Source organism: Rhinoderma darwinii, chromosome 1 (assembly GCF_050947455.1).
Source record: "Rhinoderma darwinii isolate aRhiDar2 chromosome 1, aRhiDar2.hap1, whole genome shotgun sequence".
Lineage (NCBI taxonomy): Eukaryota > Metazoa > Chordata > Amphibia > Anura > Rhinodermatidae > Rhinoderma > Rhinoderma darwinii.
The window spans coordinates 453,799,518-453,818,562 of NC_134687.1; the positions used below are offsets into that span (position 1 = coordinate 453,799,518).

Consider the following 19,045-nt stretch of genomic DNA (forward strand, 5'->3'; position numbering starts at 1 on the left):
AAGTTGGTACACATCCTCCCTCAGTGAAGCAGGAAGTAAGATTAAACTTTATTGAACAAAGAATGTACAAATCTCCTCCCTAGAGATGTGGGACGTGCTTAAGCCCTATTGGCTCTATTCAGCTGTGAGTTCATCTGTACACTCCTCTTGCATTCCAGGGGCAGTGTCTCCATAGGCGTGTTCCTGATTCAGGCTCCATTTTGTTGCATTCGAGCTCTTTGTGGAATATACTGATATAAAGTAATAATGTTTTTGCAAGCAATATACAGGCTAATGATCCCTGACAGTCCCCACTAAAAATATTATTACTCTATCCCTGAGTCTTGCCCAGCAACCTACTACTGACCACTCGAACCAGGTGGGTAGGGGTTTTGGATTTCTTCACCAGCTTGAGACGCGCTACTCCTTATGAGTAACCCCCCCTTTGTACCTGGGCTTCCAAGGTTTCGGAGTGGTCCTAACTTTCCCTATTCTACTCAGGATACAGGATGGTTGTCTTTAAAGGGACTGTCGGTGTCCCCTCGTCTATTTGTGTAAAGATAGTGGGCACAGGTGAGGTGGGCCCTAGTTGGTCGGCTAACCCTTGTAAAGCATCTCGGGTATAATTTACAAACTGCTGCTGGTTGTAATATATATATAAATAATCCAGTCTACATTTTTATTAACGGTGATATTTGGGATAAGAGACTCAAATTCAAACTGGTATGTAGCTACGTGTCTATTAGAAGAACTATGCCAAAAAGTGGTCACCCCATCAGCCTGGGTGATTGCTACATGTTCCCCCTCAACACTCTGTGCAATAACACGAAAAAGGATAAGGATGTATATGGTGATAGTCATTCTTTGGAAGAGACCCTCTTGCAGTGCCATCCATGTTGGCCTTCCTTCCGGCTTAACTGCAGTGGGCGAGATCAGGAGGACCTAGTATGGACCCTCGAATCTGGCTTCTAAGCCCCTCGCATTCTTTACTGTTAAACCTACTAATATTGGCTATAATCCAAACTTCTCCTCCACGGCACTTGTATTGGTCATAATTGTCGCACTGTCACTTACTGTCCTAATGGGACTTTTACCCCTGCAGATATAACAGGTCATGGGCAGCATCTTCCTCAAACCTAAAGACACCCAGATAACATAACCTCCGGGCTCTCATTGCTGTGACAACAACCAGTGACCTTCACATCACACCTCCACATAAAACTCCTCAGATTGTAATTTGCAGTACCGTGGCATATTTACACACATTATAATTATAAACCTCAGACAATATAAACAATAGGGCCTCAATTAATAATATAATGTTATCACCAATCTCATGCTATCACCCTCAGGTTTTGGGTCCCATCAGTTCATTGCAAGTCCTGTACATCATCGTCTTCTTCTTCTGTCTTCTGCTCTTCTGTGGAGTCAGACTGTACAGTGGTGTCCAGTGGGGGATTTATTATTATCCTCCTTTTGGTCACTTACTTATTAAAACACTTGATACTGCTGACGGATTCGCTCAGGTCTTTGGTCTTTACTTCACTTTGCTGATGCCATCAGGACTTGGTTTTGACCTTCTCGTCTGTCAGACACCGTCTCTTTTAGTATACGTCACCGGGCTGTACATAGCACCTCATGCTGTGAGCCTGTGGTGAGTTCCCACGTAGACGGAGTAGTGGAGTTTTATTGTGACTACCACAATCCCTCCGCATCTGTCCTCTTCCTCTGGCAAGTTACTTGTCTGGGCGGCTGCTTAGAATTGTGACACTGCCGTCAGTTCATGATAAACGCGTTGTACTGGCTCAGGCTGCGCCTGCCGCATCTCAGTGATGGAGTTCATCATATTAAAAGTCTTCTAGTTCATGTTTACTGGCACTTGCTGGGGACCCCCAACCCTTGTCAATTGTTAAAATAAATACTAATCTGGTGATAACATCATCCGCATACATTATAAACGTTGTTCTAAGTACATACAATAATAATGACAGGCCCTTAAACGACATCAAACAAACAGCTTTATGTAAGAAAAACGTCTCTGTTCCACTGGACAGGGCACCTAGAAGATGTGTAATTACTGGGTACATTGTATTTGCACTTGGTGTTACACTTTTCAGCAGGATTTGTGCCTTGATCTCAGCTGATTACCTGGAACATCTCCTACTCACAGAAATATACACAGATTTCACATGTTTATCTGACAAGTGTCTCAAACCAATTTTTCTCCCCCTACTCTGGTTCGTTTTACCTGAGAAGGCCTCTCAACGTCTGTTCTCTTCGTAGGAGGAGGGTATAATAAGGTTGGCACCGGGCTGCCAGGACTGTTCTGTAGGCAAATCAAACCGCTCTAACAGAATTTACCAGCCTCAGCTGTAAAGCCTGGGACATACCAATTAGATCTTACCACATCGATCCTTGCAATCTTGGGGCATATGTGAGGTCATACACCATCAATGCAAGTGCCATCAAGAATGCCTTGGGTGCTACCGATTTACCTTCCTTTATCTGTCCACATTCTGTCAGAATCTGGTTCTCACGCCTTCCGCTCCCAGTTGGACACTTCCTGTGGAGAACAATCTTTTCATCGCATAATCAGTAATTGATCTTAATCAGATAATTAATTTGAAGAAAAACTAACAAATAACATCTTTACATTAAACGTTCACACTGAGCAATAACTAAAACTGATACCTACAAACTGATTCTCTATCTCTTTATATACATATATTCAAATGGGAATCTACTTGCACCAAGAAGTTATCATCTACACAAACATAATACTGACGCATGCCTACCATATGCTGAGGCTGGTCCAGAACTTTACATAAAACTTAACCTGAGTATTTAATATTCTCACAACACTTTCTAAATATCGTTATTAAACAAACTAACTTTGGAATAACATCTGGAGAACTGCTGACATCTTATCATTGTACAAACACCAGGTCAATACTTGGGATAAGCACTGTTCCCCTGTCACAACACACAATGTCTGCAGTGGGGAAGATACCGGGCGGGCTTCAGGCCCCCCTGAGAACAGGTCTACACACACGAGCACATTGTCATACACTTCTACCTCGGGTAGTTGTATGTTTTGCAGTCGCTGGGACAGGTAATCTGGCCGGGCTGCACTTTTCACAGGTACCTTTACTGTTTTACTTATGTCATGCCGTGCGCATATCATGCAGGCTGCTACAAACCTAGTGGTGGCATTATTGTATCCAGGGACAAGCCAATTTACTGATACCTGGCTGCGCATACTCTTGTTGTAAGTTCTGTCTTCTCTTGCTCTCTTAATTGGCTTACCCGATGATCCAATATAGTTCCTACTACCAATGGGCCCATAATTGTGGGCGATGCCAAAAGCGTACCTAGAGTCAGTGTAAATGTCGGCCGGCTTACCTTCTGCCAGGTTACAAGCCTCAGCAAGCACCTCCAGCTCTGCTCCTTGAGATGAACAAGAAGGTGAGAGTGGTTTCTGGATGATTTACCTGGTGCCTCGTATCCTGTCTTGTTCATACTGTATATGATGAAGTATTTCTACATTACAAATTTACATTAAAAACCCATGTCACATATAGATAGAACATTTCAAACGGATGGCATCTTCATTCTCTAAAATAAAAACAAATGTTATACACTTCTCCACACTCATCTGATAATCCAGAACACTTTGAGAATCTCACTTTTATCAGGTTCTGTAAATACTTGATTAATACAAAAACAAATATAAATTATTAAAATCTTTACATAAAATTAACAATGCTTAGATAATTTTCACCTCCTTCCCTACTAAATCTGTAAAGACTCATCTGTGAGTGACCTCGGCCTCTTGTGTAAATTTGCTGGAGGGGAATGGTCTCTTACACATTTTGTAGATCTCCTGGAACAAAATTCATTAATTCAAAACAAACCAAAATTGTACCCGATCAGTCCCTTCACCATTCCCCCCTTTTTGGACTCTGCGAAAGTAATGTAGCAGAGTTCAAAACTACATCTCAACATAATAAGGTTGGACACTCTATCTGGGGGGCACAAGTTTAACCCCCTGTAATACACAACAGCCTGGAACAAAAATGACTTCTGACAAAAATACATTTTATCTTAAAAATGACTTGCAATCGTTTACCTGTAAAACATCATATTATCAAAAATAACATTTAGGCCACACTACAGCACGCGCCTCGTGTGAAAACAAAAACAAAACAATTGTAATTAGTTATCAAATAAAACAGAAAATAATATATCTGCTAATATTAATTACTGCAAACCAATAAACTGTATATAAAAATAGGGAACAGTGGGGGTATATACATTTTCAAGACCCCATGTCTCACAATATCCGTATTTTAATTCATTTGAATTAACATCAAAACATTCCAATATGAAATCTTATCACATCATAACACATAAATGTGCAGCGTAACTTTTATCTTTTTGCAGACAAATCCAGCGGTCTGTAATATTTTCCTCGCTTGGTGTAGTTACGGACAACAGCTCATGCGCAAAGATAAGAAACTTTCCTTTACCCAGAAAAAAAATAAACAGATTTTAACCCCATACACAAAACACTAAGAATATTTTAGACTTTACTGCTGTTAAAAATAAGAGCATACAATATAGATCTAAAATCAGTGCAATATTGTAATCACTTGTCTCATCAGTCCATGCTCTATATACAAGCTTATACCAGTCTGCTTCTCAGACTTCACACTGCACACGTTACATCAAATTCTACAGGGGGGGGGGGGTCACGCACTCACTCTTCACAGCTTCTGTTCTCACAATCTTAACAATTTCAATGCCGGCAAAAATTCTCCCATACAATGAACCTCCAAGAGTCACACATCTGTACAATAACCCAAGAAAACGTACATATCTAAAATCATTCATCACACTATTATATAGGAATTATCTACGTTCAACACATCAAACACATAATCTGTAACAGTGTCCAATCTGTCGGTCACTATCTCTATATTATGATGACGAGTCTTTTCACCAGTGCACAGTGTCCTGCACCCCTGGGACGGAATCTAGAATAGAAGAAAACACTGCAGCATGTGTTACTGTCAAGTCTTTACTGAGGGAAATTACAAAATTAACAAGGCTATCATTTCATACTGATTTGGTTGGGCCGGGCGTGACCTCATCAGGGGGTGGGGGTGCGGCCTCTCCCACAGGAAACACATTGCTCAGTTGTGAGGGGGGTTTTGCTGCCCACAATGAGGACACACCCAATATGAGGGACTGCCGCCATTATAGGGCGGTGGCTGATCCTGTGGTTTCTAATACATATAACATAATACAATGCCTTTATTATTTCCAACTTCCCTTTGTTCTCTCTGAATACCTTTTGCCCAGTCTCCGGCTTGTAGCCGCTCTCCCCTATGCAGCCCGCACACTTCCATCAATTTCTTCGTTTTACTCACATACGGTTTCCCTTCGCTTCACCAAATCATACGAATAGGATCGTCCGGGTACGGGTGATCCTGATGATTTGAATATGGACCGTAAACCATCCATTCTAACCTTCTATATCCTTCACGTAATTTATATAACAATTTTCAGTCTGCAACTCTCTAGGTCTGGCCGGAATATTACAATTTCTCAGTCTGAAACTCACTAGGTCTGGCTGGAATATTACAATTTCTCAGTCTGCAACTCACTAGGTCTGGCTGAAACATTACAATTTCTCATCAGACGACTATATCGTGTCCCTGTATAAGACAGGTTATATTTTCTATCTAGTCCTTAATTACCCAGAGGATGGTTAGTCGGGCGCGACTAATTTCGTACGGGTTCGTGACCACACAGCTGGGATGTTGCTCCTGTCGCCTGAGCTAATACAGGCAATCAACCAGGGTTATACAGATTCCCACAAGACCGTCCACTAACACAGATAAGTCGAAGATTTATAAAACCAACTGACTTAGCGTGTTATTGTGGAGGTGATCAGGCTCTTTCAGTGGGCAGTCCCGGGTCGTCTGTTTCACCCTGTGATTGTCGGTTGTCCGGATTCCGAGATCCCCTCGAGTGTGGCCCCACGTTTTGGGTGCCAATTGTCAGGGTCATTGTCAGGGTAACTTCCTTTTCCCTGTTATTTCACACTGAATAGCCACCTCTGTAAATTGGAAACTGATTGCATGCATTGAAGAAATATACCAGGCAGACAAGTTGGTACACATCCTCCCTCAGTGAAGCAGGAAGTAAGTGTAATGGCAGGGGGTAGGGAGACGGACAAGTGAGCCCTAATCTACCCGCCACTCTGTCCCTGCCTACTTGCAACGACCCGCCCTAGGCGACGGGGTACAACTGGGCGGCGGTCCCTGCGCTCAGTAAGTGCACGACAAACATACAAGGAACACAAGCAAGGAAAAGGCCCCGTTGCCCACGGCAACACCGTGAGCAACCAGAGTGGTGAACGAGCCGAGTCAAGCCAGGAGTGTGCGAGGTACAAAACGAAAAGCAGAAGAGTAGTCGGTAAGCCAGGGTCTGTATGGAGCAGGATCAAAAATAGCAGGAGCTGTAGCTGGGCCAGGAAACCACAAGGAGGGAAACACAAGCAATAACAAGCACCGAGGGACAGGAAGTGCAGGCTTAAATAGACCGAGGGCGGGAGCTAGCTGAGTCTGGCCAGGTTACGATAGGCTTAGGAGTGGGAGAGCCTGCCAGCCTGAATGGTGGAAGCAGGAGTCAGTCTCAGGGATGTATTCTCAGGTGCTGACTGATTAGTTCTGGGAGTTAACCCCGCTGTGCCTGGCAGATCCTTTACAGTAAGATTAAACTTTATTGAACAAAGAATGTACAAATCTCCTCCCTAGAGATGTGGGATGTGCTTAAGCCCTATTGGCTCTATTCAGCTGTGAGTTCATCTGTACACTCCTCTTGCATTCCAGGGGCGTGTTCCTGATTCAGGCTCCATTTTGTTACATTCGAGTACTTTGTTGAATATACTGATATAAAGTAATAATGTTTTTGCAAGCAATATATAGGCTAATGATCCCTGACAGTATAATAAGCCCTATGTAGTATATAAAATTGTGTGAGTCGCTCATTATAGTTGCATGATACAGATTTAGTGTAGGAGAGAGCTCTATCCCACTCATCCTCAGTCAATGGACCCATATCACCCTCTCGTTTTACCTTCAGTGGGGAGAGCATAGATTCTCTAAATAGGCTATAAAGATTGGAAATCAAGTGTTTAGCAGGGGGAGAGAGCATAAAGTTGGGAAGTGGAAAGCTTTGGTACGATATCTCTCCGGGGCCCACTCAAGAACATGTTTGAATCTCAAATAGGAGAACAATTTGAAGGAGGGGAGAGTAAATTCCTCTTATAGCTCTGGGAATGTCTCGATACCATAGTCAGAATACATACGGGAGTGATACCAAATACCATTTCTATGCCAGATGATATCAAGGGAGAGCTGCAATAGTTCTGGGAGAGCTTTACAGTGCCATAAGTGTGTATGCCAAGTGAAGCCAGTGGAGTAGAACATGCGCTGGGACACATCCCACACCAGTAAGGCCTGTTTCAGGATCGGGTGGTCACGTAAGTTTCCACCAGTATATTGTCGGCCACAAAAGAATATATGCAAGGGGTGGGTATAATGGATACCGAATGGGGAAATAAGTAGAGTCTGAACTCTCACACGTTCGGCTGTGCCCCATCTCGCTAGGTGAGATAACGGACTAGCAATATAGTAGCATTTAACACTGGGGAGAGACAAACCACCTTCATCCCATGGGGTGTACATATGCCAGCTAGCAACCCGGGATCTGCCATTGTTCCAAACAAAGGAAGTGAGAATAATATTGATACGCTGTAATAAATGGGCTGGGAGGTATATGGGGGATTGCTGAAGAATATACAGGATTTTAGGAATAAGGTTTAATTTAACTAAACTCACGTTTGCAGCTGTAGATAGGAGCAATTGGTTCCATCTGGCAATCTTAGTGCGTAAAAAGCCAATTAAAGGGGTATTATTTAATGCCTCAAATTCAAAAACTGATCTGGAAATTTGTATACCAAGGTATGTAATAGAAGTTGACCAGAGCAATAGGGTAGAGATCGCCGATGCAGCAGGGGTCGATATATCTAATGGTAAAATATGGGACTTAGACCAATTAATGGATAAACCAGACATTGAACCAAAACGTGTCATTATAGAAAGTACTATGTGAAGAGAAACCCCAGGGTTTGCGAGATTTAACAAGGTGTTATCGGCATACATGCTGACCTTTTCTTGTAGGGGAGGAAATTTAAAACCAATAACACTGGGTTCTTGTTTGAGTAGCTCTGCAAGAGGTTTCACTGCCAGAGCAAACAGTAAAGGGAAAAGAGGGCAACCTTATCGGGTACCTCTATACAAAGGAAAGGGGTCCGAAATCCAACCATTTACTGCCACTCGTGAGGATTGTGCAGAATATAATAATTTAACCGATTTTATAAACTCGGTTCCAAATCCAAGTTTCGCAAGAGTTAAAAATAAGAAGTCCCATTCTATTGAGTGAAATGCCTTAGCAGCATCCAGGGAAACTACGTCACGAGCGCCAACATCTCCATGAGTGGTTTGCAAATTAGTGAACAGCCGGCGAAGATTGATGGCTGAAGCTTTGCCAGGCATAAAGCCTGTCTGATCCGGGTGTATCAAAGACATTATAACCGTGTTAATTTGTCTCACCAAAAGCTTCGCCATGATATTTATGTCAGTCTGGAGGAGTGAAATGGGGCGGTAGGAATGACATAATAGAGGGTTTTTACCCGGTTTAGGCAATACAACTATTGTCGCCTCCAGGGTGTAACTAGGAAAGACTGGGACCCATGGCAAACTTTGGACTGGGGCCCCCCCTCCCCTGGGTGTCACACAACCCCCCCTTGTAGATAGTGCCTTTTTTACAGCCCCCCTGTAGATAACGCCATACAGCCCCCCTGTAGATAACGCCATACAGCCCCCCTGTAGATAACGCCATACAGCCCCCCTGTAGATAACGCCATACAGCCCCCCTGTAGATAACGCCATACAGCCCCCTGTAGATAACGCCATACAGCCCCCCTGTAGATAACGCCATACAGGGGGGGTCTGTATGGCGTTATCTACAGGGGGGTCTGTATGGCGTTATCTACAGGGGGGTCTGTATGGCCTTCTCTACAGAGGGGGCTGTATGGCGTTATCTACAGGGGGGACTCTGTATGGCGTTCTCTACAGAGGGTGCTGTATGGCGTTATCTACAGGGGGGACTCTGTATGGCGTTCTCTACAGAGGGTGCTGTATGGCGTTATCTACAGAGGGGGCTGTATGTCGTTATCTACAGGGGGCTCTATGGCGTTATCTACAGAGGGGGCTGTATGGCGTTATCTACAGGGGGGGGCTGTATGGCGTTATCTACAGATAGGGCTGTATGGTGCTAACGCCATACAGCCCCCCTGTAGGTAACGCTATACAGCCCCCCCTGTAGGTAACGCTAAATCTGACCTACAGTGTGTCCTACAAAAGACATGTATCCCCTATCCACAGGATAGGGGATACATGTGTGATCGCTGGCAGCGATAGGGAGAACGGGGGACCAAAAGTCCCCCGAAGTTCTCCATGACTAACCTCTGACTTCCGGAGTCTGCGCAGCTCAATAAAAATGAAAGGAGCGCTGGTCACGCATGCGCACAAGCGCGACCGGCGCTCCATTCATTTCTACGGAGCTGCCGACAAGTCCGAGGTTTGTGATGGAGAACTTCAGGGGACTTTCAGTCCTCCGTTCTCCCTATCAATGCCAGCGATCACACATGTATCCCCTATCCTGTGGATAGGGGATACATGTCTTTTGTTTAATGGCAGAGCGGGGAGATACCTCCCTGCTCTGCCGTAGTGTTCAGTGGCGTCCCGCTGTAGCAGCCATAGCGGCAGCTAGCGCAGCTTCCGGCCATGTTGGGGACACGGGCCCCCTCATGCCGCGGGCCCCGTAGCTGCTGCTACGGCGGTAGTTACGCCACTGGTCGCCTTTCTTATTGAACGGGGCAGTTCTCCACTGTCCAATGCTGCCTGGTAAGCATCCAGGAGACAGGCAGCTAAAAAATCAGCATGAGCCCTGTAAAATTCAATAGGCAGGCCATCACTTCCGGGTGATTTAGATGTCTGGAAGGAGATCATGGACTCCAGAATCTCCTGCACCGTAATGGGGCCATCCAAATAATCACTGTGAGCAGTTGACCGTGAGAAGAGGGTCCCCTGTTCTAGATATTCAGAGATTTCTGTGGAGGAGGCAGAAATATGTGAGTAATATATAATGTTTCATAATACGAGCGTAAGGTAGATAAAGTTACCTGTGGGTCAAGGGACTGAGTACCATCTGGGATCTCAAGCAGTGATCTCACAGGGGGTTGCCTATCACTCTTAGCTATACAGGCTAAAAGCTTACCACACTTTTCACCGTGTTCATAATATGATTGTTTTGAAAATAAGTCTTTTTTCTAAGCCTTATTATTTAGAGAAGTGTGGTACAAACGAACCTTGCAAAGCCACTCCGACTTATGATCCCGGGTGGGATCATTGACATATTGGAGTTCAGCTGCCAGAGCGTGATTAGCTACCTGGAGTTCATTATGCGCCAAACCCCTCTTCAAATCATTAATCACCACAGAATGTGCCCCACAAGCAAATTCCTTGAAGGAGTCCCACACAACTAAGGGAGAAGCGCTGCCATCATTGTCAAGAAAATCTGATGCCACTTAGTCTGAAAAGAATTAGATGTGGGAAAAATTTTCAGCCAGAAGGGGTTCAATCTGCAATTTTTAGGGGGTATATTTGGAAGTTTAATACATAAACGGCCGGGGGAGTGATCTGAAATGGACCTGGAGAGACACTCCGCAGTGTCTACAGCTGTAAGGAGGGATGTGTGTATAAGCATTATGTCTATACGAGATAGGGCATCAAATTGGGGGTGAAGCAAGAAAATTGTCGGGTAAGGGGGTTCCTAGCGCTCCATACATCTGTAATGTTAAATTCTAAAAGGAGGGAGTGGGGGGAGCTGGATGTACAGGGTTTTGGCCAGGGTGGAGAAATCTGTAGAGGTGCTTATCCCAGGTGGAATTGAAGTCACCCAACCAGATACTAGGTACAGATGGGTGACTTGTTACAAACGATAAAGTGACAATAGTGGCAAGGGAGGAGGACCGTAAACCCCTATGAGGAGAAATATTTTATAGTAAAGAAGAACAAATTTACCATCTGGGTCTAAAGTCCTATCGATCAGCTGAAATTGGACAGAGCATTTGATCAATATTGTTAAACACCTGGCCAGATTAGTGAATGTGGAATGGTATGACCACCCAATCCAGGGTCTATTTAGAAGACGAAGCCTGTCACCCATCATGTGGGTCTCCTGAAGGCATATAATATCACAGTCATGTTTTTACAGCTATCGAAATACAAGGGCTCTCTTAATTCAGTCATTAAGACCCATCACATTCCATGTTAAAAAAAGATATTACGTCAGCAGACATATTAAAGGTAAAAAGTGCATGTCTAGGCCCAACCATCCAGGATGGACCAGTGTATGAGTAGCAGAATATACCAGTGATCTAAAAAGAAAGATAAGTATGATAAGCATTGTGGAAACAAAGATACAAAAAAAAAAAACACGTAAAAACAATTCCCCTCTTCCCGCCCTACTATCATGCAGGCAGGCATGAAGTCTTGGATCCCTTAAACTAGAATTAGTCGTAACAACAGTAGCACAAACTGTAGAAGTTGTCAAATAGCATTTGAGAGAGGGGTGCAAGGGTGCAACCACCCCCCAGTAAAAAAAAGGATACAGGAAAATTAAGGTGTTCATACTGTGAACAAAAGATCTGCAGTTCCATAACAGAATGTCAGAGACTAGAAGCATTCCAAAAGTTTGCAGGATAGCAGAGATATACACCAATTAAACATCTGGATGTCGAGGAGAACCAGCTTGACCACGAGGATGAGCCTCCAACCAGTCGAGGACTTCCTGAGGAGTAGTGAAGAAATGCGATCTGCCATCCGCCAAATCTTTCAGCTGCGAGGGGTACATCATAGCATATTTGAGATCAAGTTCCTTGAGCTTATTTTTTGCAGTGAGGAATAGAGCTCTCTTATTCTGGACTTGAAGAAGTCAGGGTACACTGTGTCACGGCGTGGGGTGTGGACCCACTGGGCCGTACCGTGTAGCAGGATTGCAGCTGGTCAAACAGGTATAGGCAATGTCTATAGTTCTGGAAAGGGTACCTGAAGCAACGTAGACAGTAGCGGTGGTTTCAGGCTGAGACGAGGCTCCGGCAGTAGGCAGGCACCAGGCTGGGTGCAACACAGCAGATGCAGGCAGAGAGCACAACACGACCCCAACTCTCTAAGGTACAGGAACAAGGTAGCACGGGATACAGGTAGCAGGAACAGAGAACACTGGGAACTGGAAAACACTTAAGGGACCATTTGCAAAGACAAACTAAGGTAACACAACAACGCTCAGGCAATGAATGGAAGGACATAGCCCTTTTTATAGTCCAGAGGCATTCTGGGCTAATTGCATATATTCTGCATGTGCGCATACTGGCCCTTTAAGACCGAGCACACGCGCGCACCCTACGGGAACCAGTACCTTGATGCGGAAGTGAGTGCTGGCGTCTCCCAGGGGGATATGCTGCCCAGCACTCACTCGTCCATGGCCGTGGCCGTCAGGGGGTAAGTCAGGACGACGATCTGTGGCCATAGATGTTACATACTGAAATCAGTGAGTAGGCATATGGAATTGATCCTCTCTCTCTTGTGAGTTTAAGGATAGAATGACTGTGCATGGTGGAGCCCCTGGAGGTGGGGGTTTGGATAGAATAGGATATGCGCCCTTTCTACTGCAAACATCACAGAGAATTTCTCTCTGCCGAAGGTGGTAGTGAGCAGATTTTCCAGGAAGGATTCAGGAGAGGGGCCTTCCGTACCTTCTCGCAGGCCTATAAAGCGCAGGTTACAGCACCTTATTCTGTTCCCTTGATCGTCCAGATGTTGATGTAGTCTGGTGAGGCCTTGTTCAACGTCTCCAAGATGTCTAGTGAGTGGTGGGACTCGGTCCTCCAGGGTACTGACTCTGTTTTCAACCTCCGTCACTCTTTCTCTAGTGTGCTGCACATCTTGGCGTAGGAGGGAAATATCCTTTAATCTCCTCAATGCTCGTGGTCAGGGTGGTTTGGCATGTATGGATGGCCACCAGTACTTCCAATGTGTCCGGATTAGAGTCTGACAGGGCAGAGGTAGGCTGATTCGAATCAACCGGATCCATAGGCTGTAAGTTAGAAGAACTAAAAGCCAAGAAGTGTGCTCTATGAAATTGGTCCAGCTTACCAGATGATTTGGTTTGCGATTTCGGAGGCGCCATATCTGAAAGTTAAATAGCTGTGGATGTAGAAGTACGGAACACCAGTGTGCAAGTATAATCCTGAGTGGGAATTCGGCACCCAAATGATGTTAAGGTGTTACATTAGACTTTAGATATGCAGCTGTATAGGAGTCCGTTAGTCGCACTCCAGAGCCAGCAGACCGGGTCCCAGGAGCTCACTGGCCGCTGATGTTAAGGATTTACCGGAGCACTGGATGAGCAGGGAAGGATGTGGCGGCCACCACAAATTTAGGACGCAGCTTCAGGCCGATTAATAGGCCGCGAGTGATAGGGATGGCCAAAACGTCCGGTAGCCGGTTCAAATTGCCGGTGGCAGCGGGGAGGAATTATAACGGCACCATGGCCGAGTTGCAGCGGTGGATGGCTCCAGTTATGAGCTAGTGGTGCAGAGCCTTCACCATATGCGACCTTCCAGTCTTGCTGTCAAGCCACGCCCCCCTCCCATCTTGGACATTTATGGCATATCCACCTATCTCTGGAATGAGGTCCCCTAAACCCCGCTCTACCTTTCTCGGCTCCCGCTGCCTTCTGGCCACTTCCTGATTAGGTAGACGGGATTTACAGAATCACCCAAGCTCAATGAGCTACGCTGTGTCCGTAACTCCCATAGAAGTGAATAGAAGTTACGGAAACATCCTAGTATGGCGAGTTACGCTGTTTTGGGAACTCGGGAGCTACGGAAACAGCTTAGTTCGCCAGGCTGTTCATTCCCTTCTCCTGTGGAAAGTTATTGTCTTCGTCCAATCCTGGACTTGAGTATTTTGAACCACTTCATTCACATTTGATTGTTTCATATGGAATCGTTAAGGTCGGTCATCGCTATGCTTGAACAGGGAGAATTCCCCTCTTCCATCGATATTCGCAATGCATACTTTCATATCCCCATTGCAAGGACCCGCCAATGTTTCTTGCATTTCACGGTGAGTTCCCTACATTTCCAATTTGTTGCTCTTCCTTTCCTCTGACCTGTTTGTGAAGGCACCCTCCAGAGAGGACAATCTTCACAGTCTCCAAATCTCTCTGGACACCTTGAGAAGGTTCTGAGGGATCATCAAAGAGGAAAAATCCTCATTGGTCCCAACTTAGAGCATGGAGTTTTTGGGAATGATACTCAACACCAGGACAGCAAGGGTCTCCCGGTAGTCTCCATTTGCACCAAAGTGGCTCGTCTTCACCTGGATACTTTTTCATCTATCCGTTTTTGCATGTGAGTGCTTGGCAGAATGGTGTCGACCTTTGAGGAGGTCCCATTTCACAGTCCCATTTCAGATCCTTTTAGAGGGCAATCTTTGCACGTTGGGACAAGTCTTAGGAGTCGCTATCCAAATTGATTCTCCTGGCCACTCGGGTCTGTCAAAAGTTGCGATGGTGGCAGTTTCCTCTGACCATTTTGATGGGTCGGTCTTTTTCAACGGATGCCAGTCTGTCCTGGTGGGGTGCAGTTTTTGGTGCTCACACAGTTCAGGGAACTTGGTGGTAGGAAGAAAAGTCCTTGCAGATAAACCTGTTAGAATTGAGGGCAATCTTCCTATCCCTCTCCCACTGGACTCTTCTTCTTCAGGGTTGACCAGTCAGGATCCAGACCAACAACTCCACGGGCGACTTCACGAGCAACATACTCCATTTCTGTCAGCGGTCTACACACCAGAAGTGGACAACTCGACCTCAGATTTTCTCTGCCAAAAAAGACCACATCCAGAACAGTGGCCCCTAACCCAAGGGTATTTCATTAACTTTGCCAGGATATAGGGCTACCCGGATGTGAATCTCTTTGCAACCCATTTCAACCACAAGGTTCCAAACTAGGTGGCCAGGACACAGGATCTCAGGGCCATTCGAGCTGTTTACTCCATGGAGAGAATTCTCTTTCCTGTATCTCTTTCCTCCACTTCCACTCTTGCCCAGAGTGCTCAAAAGGCTCAAGAGGGGGGCGTTCCTGCGATTCTGGTGGCTCCGGACTGGCCGTGCCAGTACTGATACGCAGCTCTAAGCTACCGTCTTACAGACACTCCATGGCATTTTCCGCTTTTTCCTGACCTTCTTTCCCAAGATCCGATAATCCCATCCCATTTTACCTCAGATGCTTTTAACCCCTATCCACACCACGACGTAATGGCACATCGTGGAGGGGGGGGGGGGTGATGTTTGGAGCGGGCTCACCCACTCAGCCCCCTCCGTACTAAGTGGATGTCAGCTGTGTATTACAGGCTTAACATGAGCCTGTAAAAATGACAATAATCTGCAATACATTAGTATTGCAGTGTATTGTACCAGCGATCTAACTGGTTCAAGTCCCCTAGGGGGACTATTAAAATGTGTAAAAAAAAAAAGTTTAATAAAGTTTTTATCAGTATAAAAATATATATATATTAAAAGTAAAAAAAAACAAAAAAACCCTTTCCCATTTTTCCTCTGAAGTAATGTAAAAAATATACAAAATTGGTATCGCTCCGTCCGTAAAAGTCCAAACTATTACAATATAGCATTATTTTTTTCATATTCAATATTTTTTATTGATTTTAATACAAACAATTACACACACAATCGGGAAAAATGTGTCCCCATAATAAAAAGAACATCACAAGCCATAACAAGCGCAAAATACAGTCACGGCAGTCTGAGGAAGCTGAAAGGAATGAGCATAGTAACAAAAAGAAAAGAAAATACACCAATCCAGCCCCCCAGACCTCCTAAAATGTAATGGTAAAAGCATGTATGTGCAATCACACAATAGAGCATTATTTAACGTGCCCGGTGAACGGCGTAAAAAGAAAAAAATATAAAACGCCAGAATCGCTGTTTTTTGGTCACTACATATCCCACAAAAAATTTAATAGAAAGTGATCAAGAAGTCGCCCCGCAAAATATAAGCCCTCATGCCGCTCAATTGACGGAATAATAAAAAAAGTTATGGCTCTCCGAATGTGGCGACAAAATAGTTAGTTTTTCCTTGTAAAGTTAGTAAAACATAAAAAACCTATATAAATTTGGTATCGCCGTAATCGTATTGACCGGTATAATAGAGTTAACATGCCATGTTTACCTACGATGAAAGCCGTAAAAACAAAACCCCTCAAAAGATTGAGGAATCACTGTTTGTTTCCTATTCCACCCCACAAAGAATTTTTATCCAGTTTCCCAATACTTATGTGGTACAATAAATGGTGGTGTGCAAAACTACAACTCGTCCCGCAAAAAACAAGCCCTCAAAGTTATGGCTTTTGGAATGTGGGGAGGAAAAATAAAAATGAAAATCAAATAAATGGCTGTGACAGGAAGGGGTTAAAGGTGTGGCTGTTGAAGCCAAAGTTCTGGGGCTCAGGGGCTCTCTGAGCCAGTCATCCAGACAATGTTGAAGGACAGGAAACCTTAATCAGCCAAGGTGTACCACATACGGGGAAGGCTTATTTCCACTGGTATAAACACAATAATTTCCATCCTATGAAATGTTCCACACCTAGAGTCCCATCCTTCCTGCAATCAAGCCTTGAACAGAGACTTGGCTTATCTTCTCTTATCTTCTCTGATTTATTTCTCTACATTTTAGAACCTTAACTTTTCGTTCTCAGGTGAAGACTTTTATTGAGGTGGCTTATAAAGTCCCTCTTTTCTGAGCTTTCGGGTGACTCCTTTCAAACCTTTGAGAGACATTTCGCTGCGTCTCCTTTCCTGGAAATTAGCTTTTCTTCTGACTATTACCTTCATCATGCAGGTTTCAGGATTTGCTGCCTTGTCCTACAAGTAACCTTTTTTGGTTATCCATAAGGATAAGGTGGTGTTCCGACCTGTTCCGTCTTTACTATCGAAGGTAGTCTCTGCCTTCCATATTAATAAGAAGATTGTTCATTCGAGGGAGCGGGGTTTACATTGCCATGATTTGGTAAGAGCAGTCTGAATCTGTTTGACTGTGACTTTTCGTTTTCGGACTCCGATTATTTTTTTTCGTTATTTCTGAAGGGCCACATAAGAGTTAGGCAGCATCCAAGGCCAGTATTGTGTATTGTATCCGGTCTGTGATTTTGGATACCTATCAAGTCCAAGGGTAAAGTTCCTTCCCTTCGGGTTACTGCCTATACTACAAGAGCTGATGGTGCTGCAACTTGGGCTTCTGTGCACACTTTCACTAAGGTTTACCAGATTCATTCTTTGGTCTCTGCTGATGCCAGTCTGGGTCGCAGTGTTGCAGGCAGCAGCGTGTTAGGCCGGTCGCTTGGCTCTACTTTTAATTTGTTTTTTTCCCATCCTCTGGGACTGCTTTTGAACATCCCATGGTGCTGTGTCCTCCAATGATTAACGAGAAAACAAGCTTTTTGAACTCACCGTAAAGTCTATTTCTCGCTTAATCCATTGGGGGACACAGATTCTGTCCCCATGGTGCTGTGTCCCCAATGGATTCAACGAGAAGTAGATTTTACGGTAAGTACAAAAATCTTATTAATCTTATCTTGATTACCATTAAAAATTAAAAAATTACAAAATTTTTTCAAACTATAAGTCTAAAAATGAAAAATAAATTGAAAATTATGTGTATACAAATTATATGGAACAAATAAAACAACACCACAAAAATCAAGTTGCTCGCTAAACAAAGTTATAGTGATTAAACTAATTTGTAATAAAAACTGTAAACTGAGTCTGGTCTTGAAGACCAAAAATACCCTAGACCTGAACTTAAGCACCAATTTTTTGCTCATAAAAGAGAAATTGAAAGGTGAGAATTTGGGACACTGCCTAAGTTATTGCCATAGTAAGATGATCTTTTAGTATTAAAAAACCTACATGTTAAATGTTGTATCATTGTCTTTCATGTTTTTTCAGGTATGGGTCCTCAACATACAATGCAGATTGCAGAGCGATTATATACTCAAGGCTACATTAGCTATCCCCGCACAGAGACCACACACTACCCTGAGAACTTTGATCTGAAAGGTACCCTGAGGCAGCAGGCCAACAATCCATTCTGGAGTGATACGGTGAGCAAAACAAAAAGTAATAGTAGCTTTTCTTAATGTTTTGGGCGGTGCCTTTAAAGCCAGTTATTATACCCCACAATCTGCAGAATTGGATTAGATTTCCATGGCCAAGGAACCACACGCAAGCCTGACACTATGCACAATACTAAGCATCAGCTGTAGTGGTGTTAAAGTACTTGTTCATTCTCTGGATGAGATGAATAGCATATCACCATTTTGACAGTCTGAAAGACAAATCTCATCTGAGCCCCTTAATTCTAGTGAAAGGAAATCTTAAAGCTACAGAATGCAATGCCATTCTAGATAATTGTGTGCTCTCAACCTTGTGAAAATTATGTGGGAGGCCCACTTCTATTTTACCATGACCATTACCTTGTGCACAAAGCAAACTCCAAAAGAAAAAAAAAATGGTTTGCTGTGGTATAGAACTTGACTGGCCCGCACATAATATTCAACCTAAAGGGGTTTTCCCATAAGGGACATTTATGACATATCCATAGGATATGTCATAAATGTCAGATAGATGCGGGTCCCACCTCTGGGACCGGCACCTATCTCTAGAACGGGGCCCCTAAACCCCATTCTACCTCTATGTGTGTCGGCTGATTTCCGACCATGAAGGTGAAAACAGCATAGCTCGCTGAGCTACCCAGTTTTCATAAGCGCCATATAACGGAATGGTAGTT

The 19,045-nt window shown here is 44.2% G+C and overlaps 1 protein-coding gene across 2 annotated transcripts in view; it reads left to right on the forward strand.

Annotated features, from left to right (window-relative positions):
- The window catches only part of TOP3B (DNA topoisomerase III beta), a 76,922-nt gene that overhangs the window by 24,336 nt on the left and 33,541 nt on the right, over positions 1–19,045 (forward strand). For both annotated transcript variants that reach the window (XM_075832330.1, XM_075832334.1), the window contains exon 10: positions 18,205–18,359. In XM_075832330.1, the coding sequence (XP_075688445.1) occupies positions 18,205–18,359 (155 nt within the window). The remainder of the gene's footprint in view (positions 1–18,204; positions 18,360–19,045) is intronic.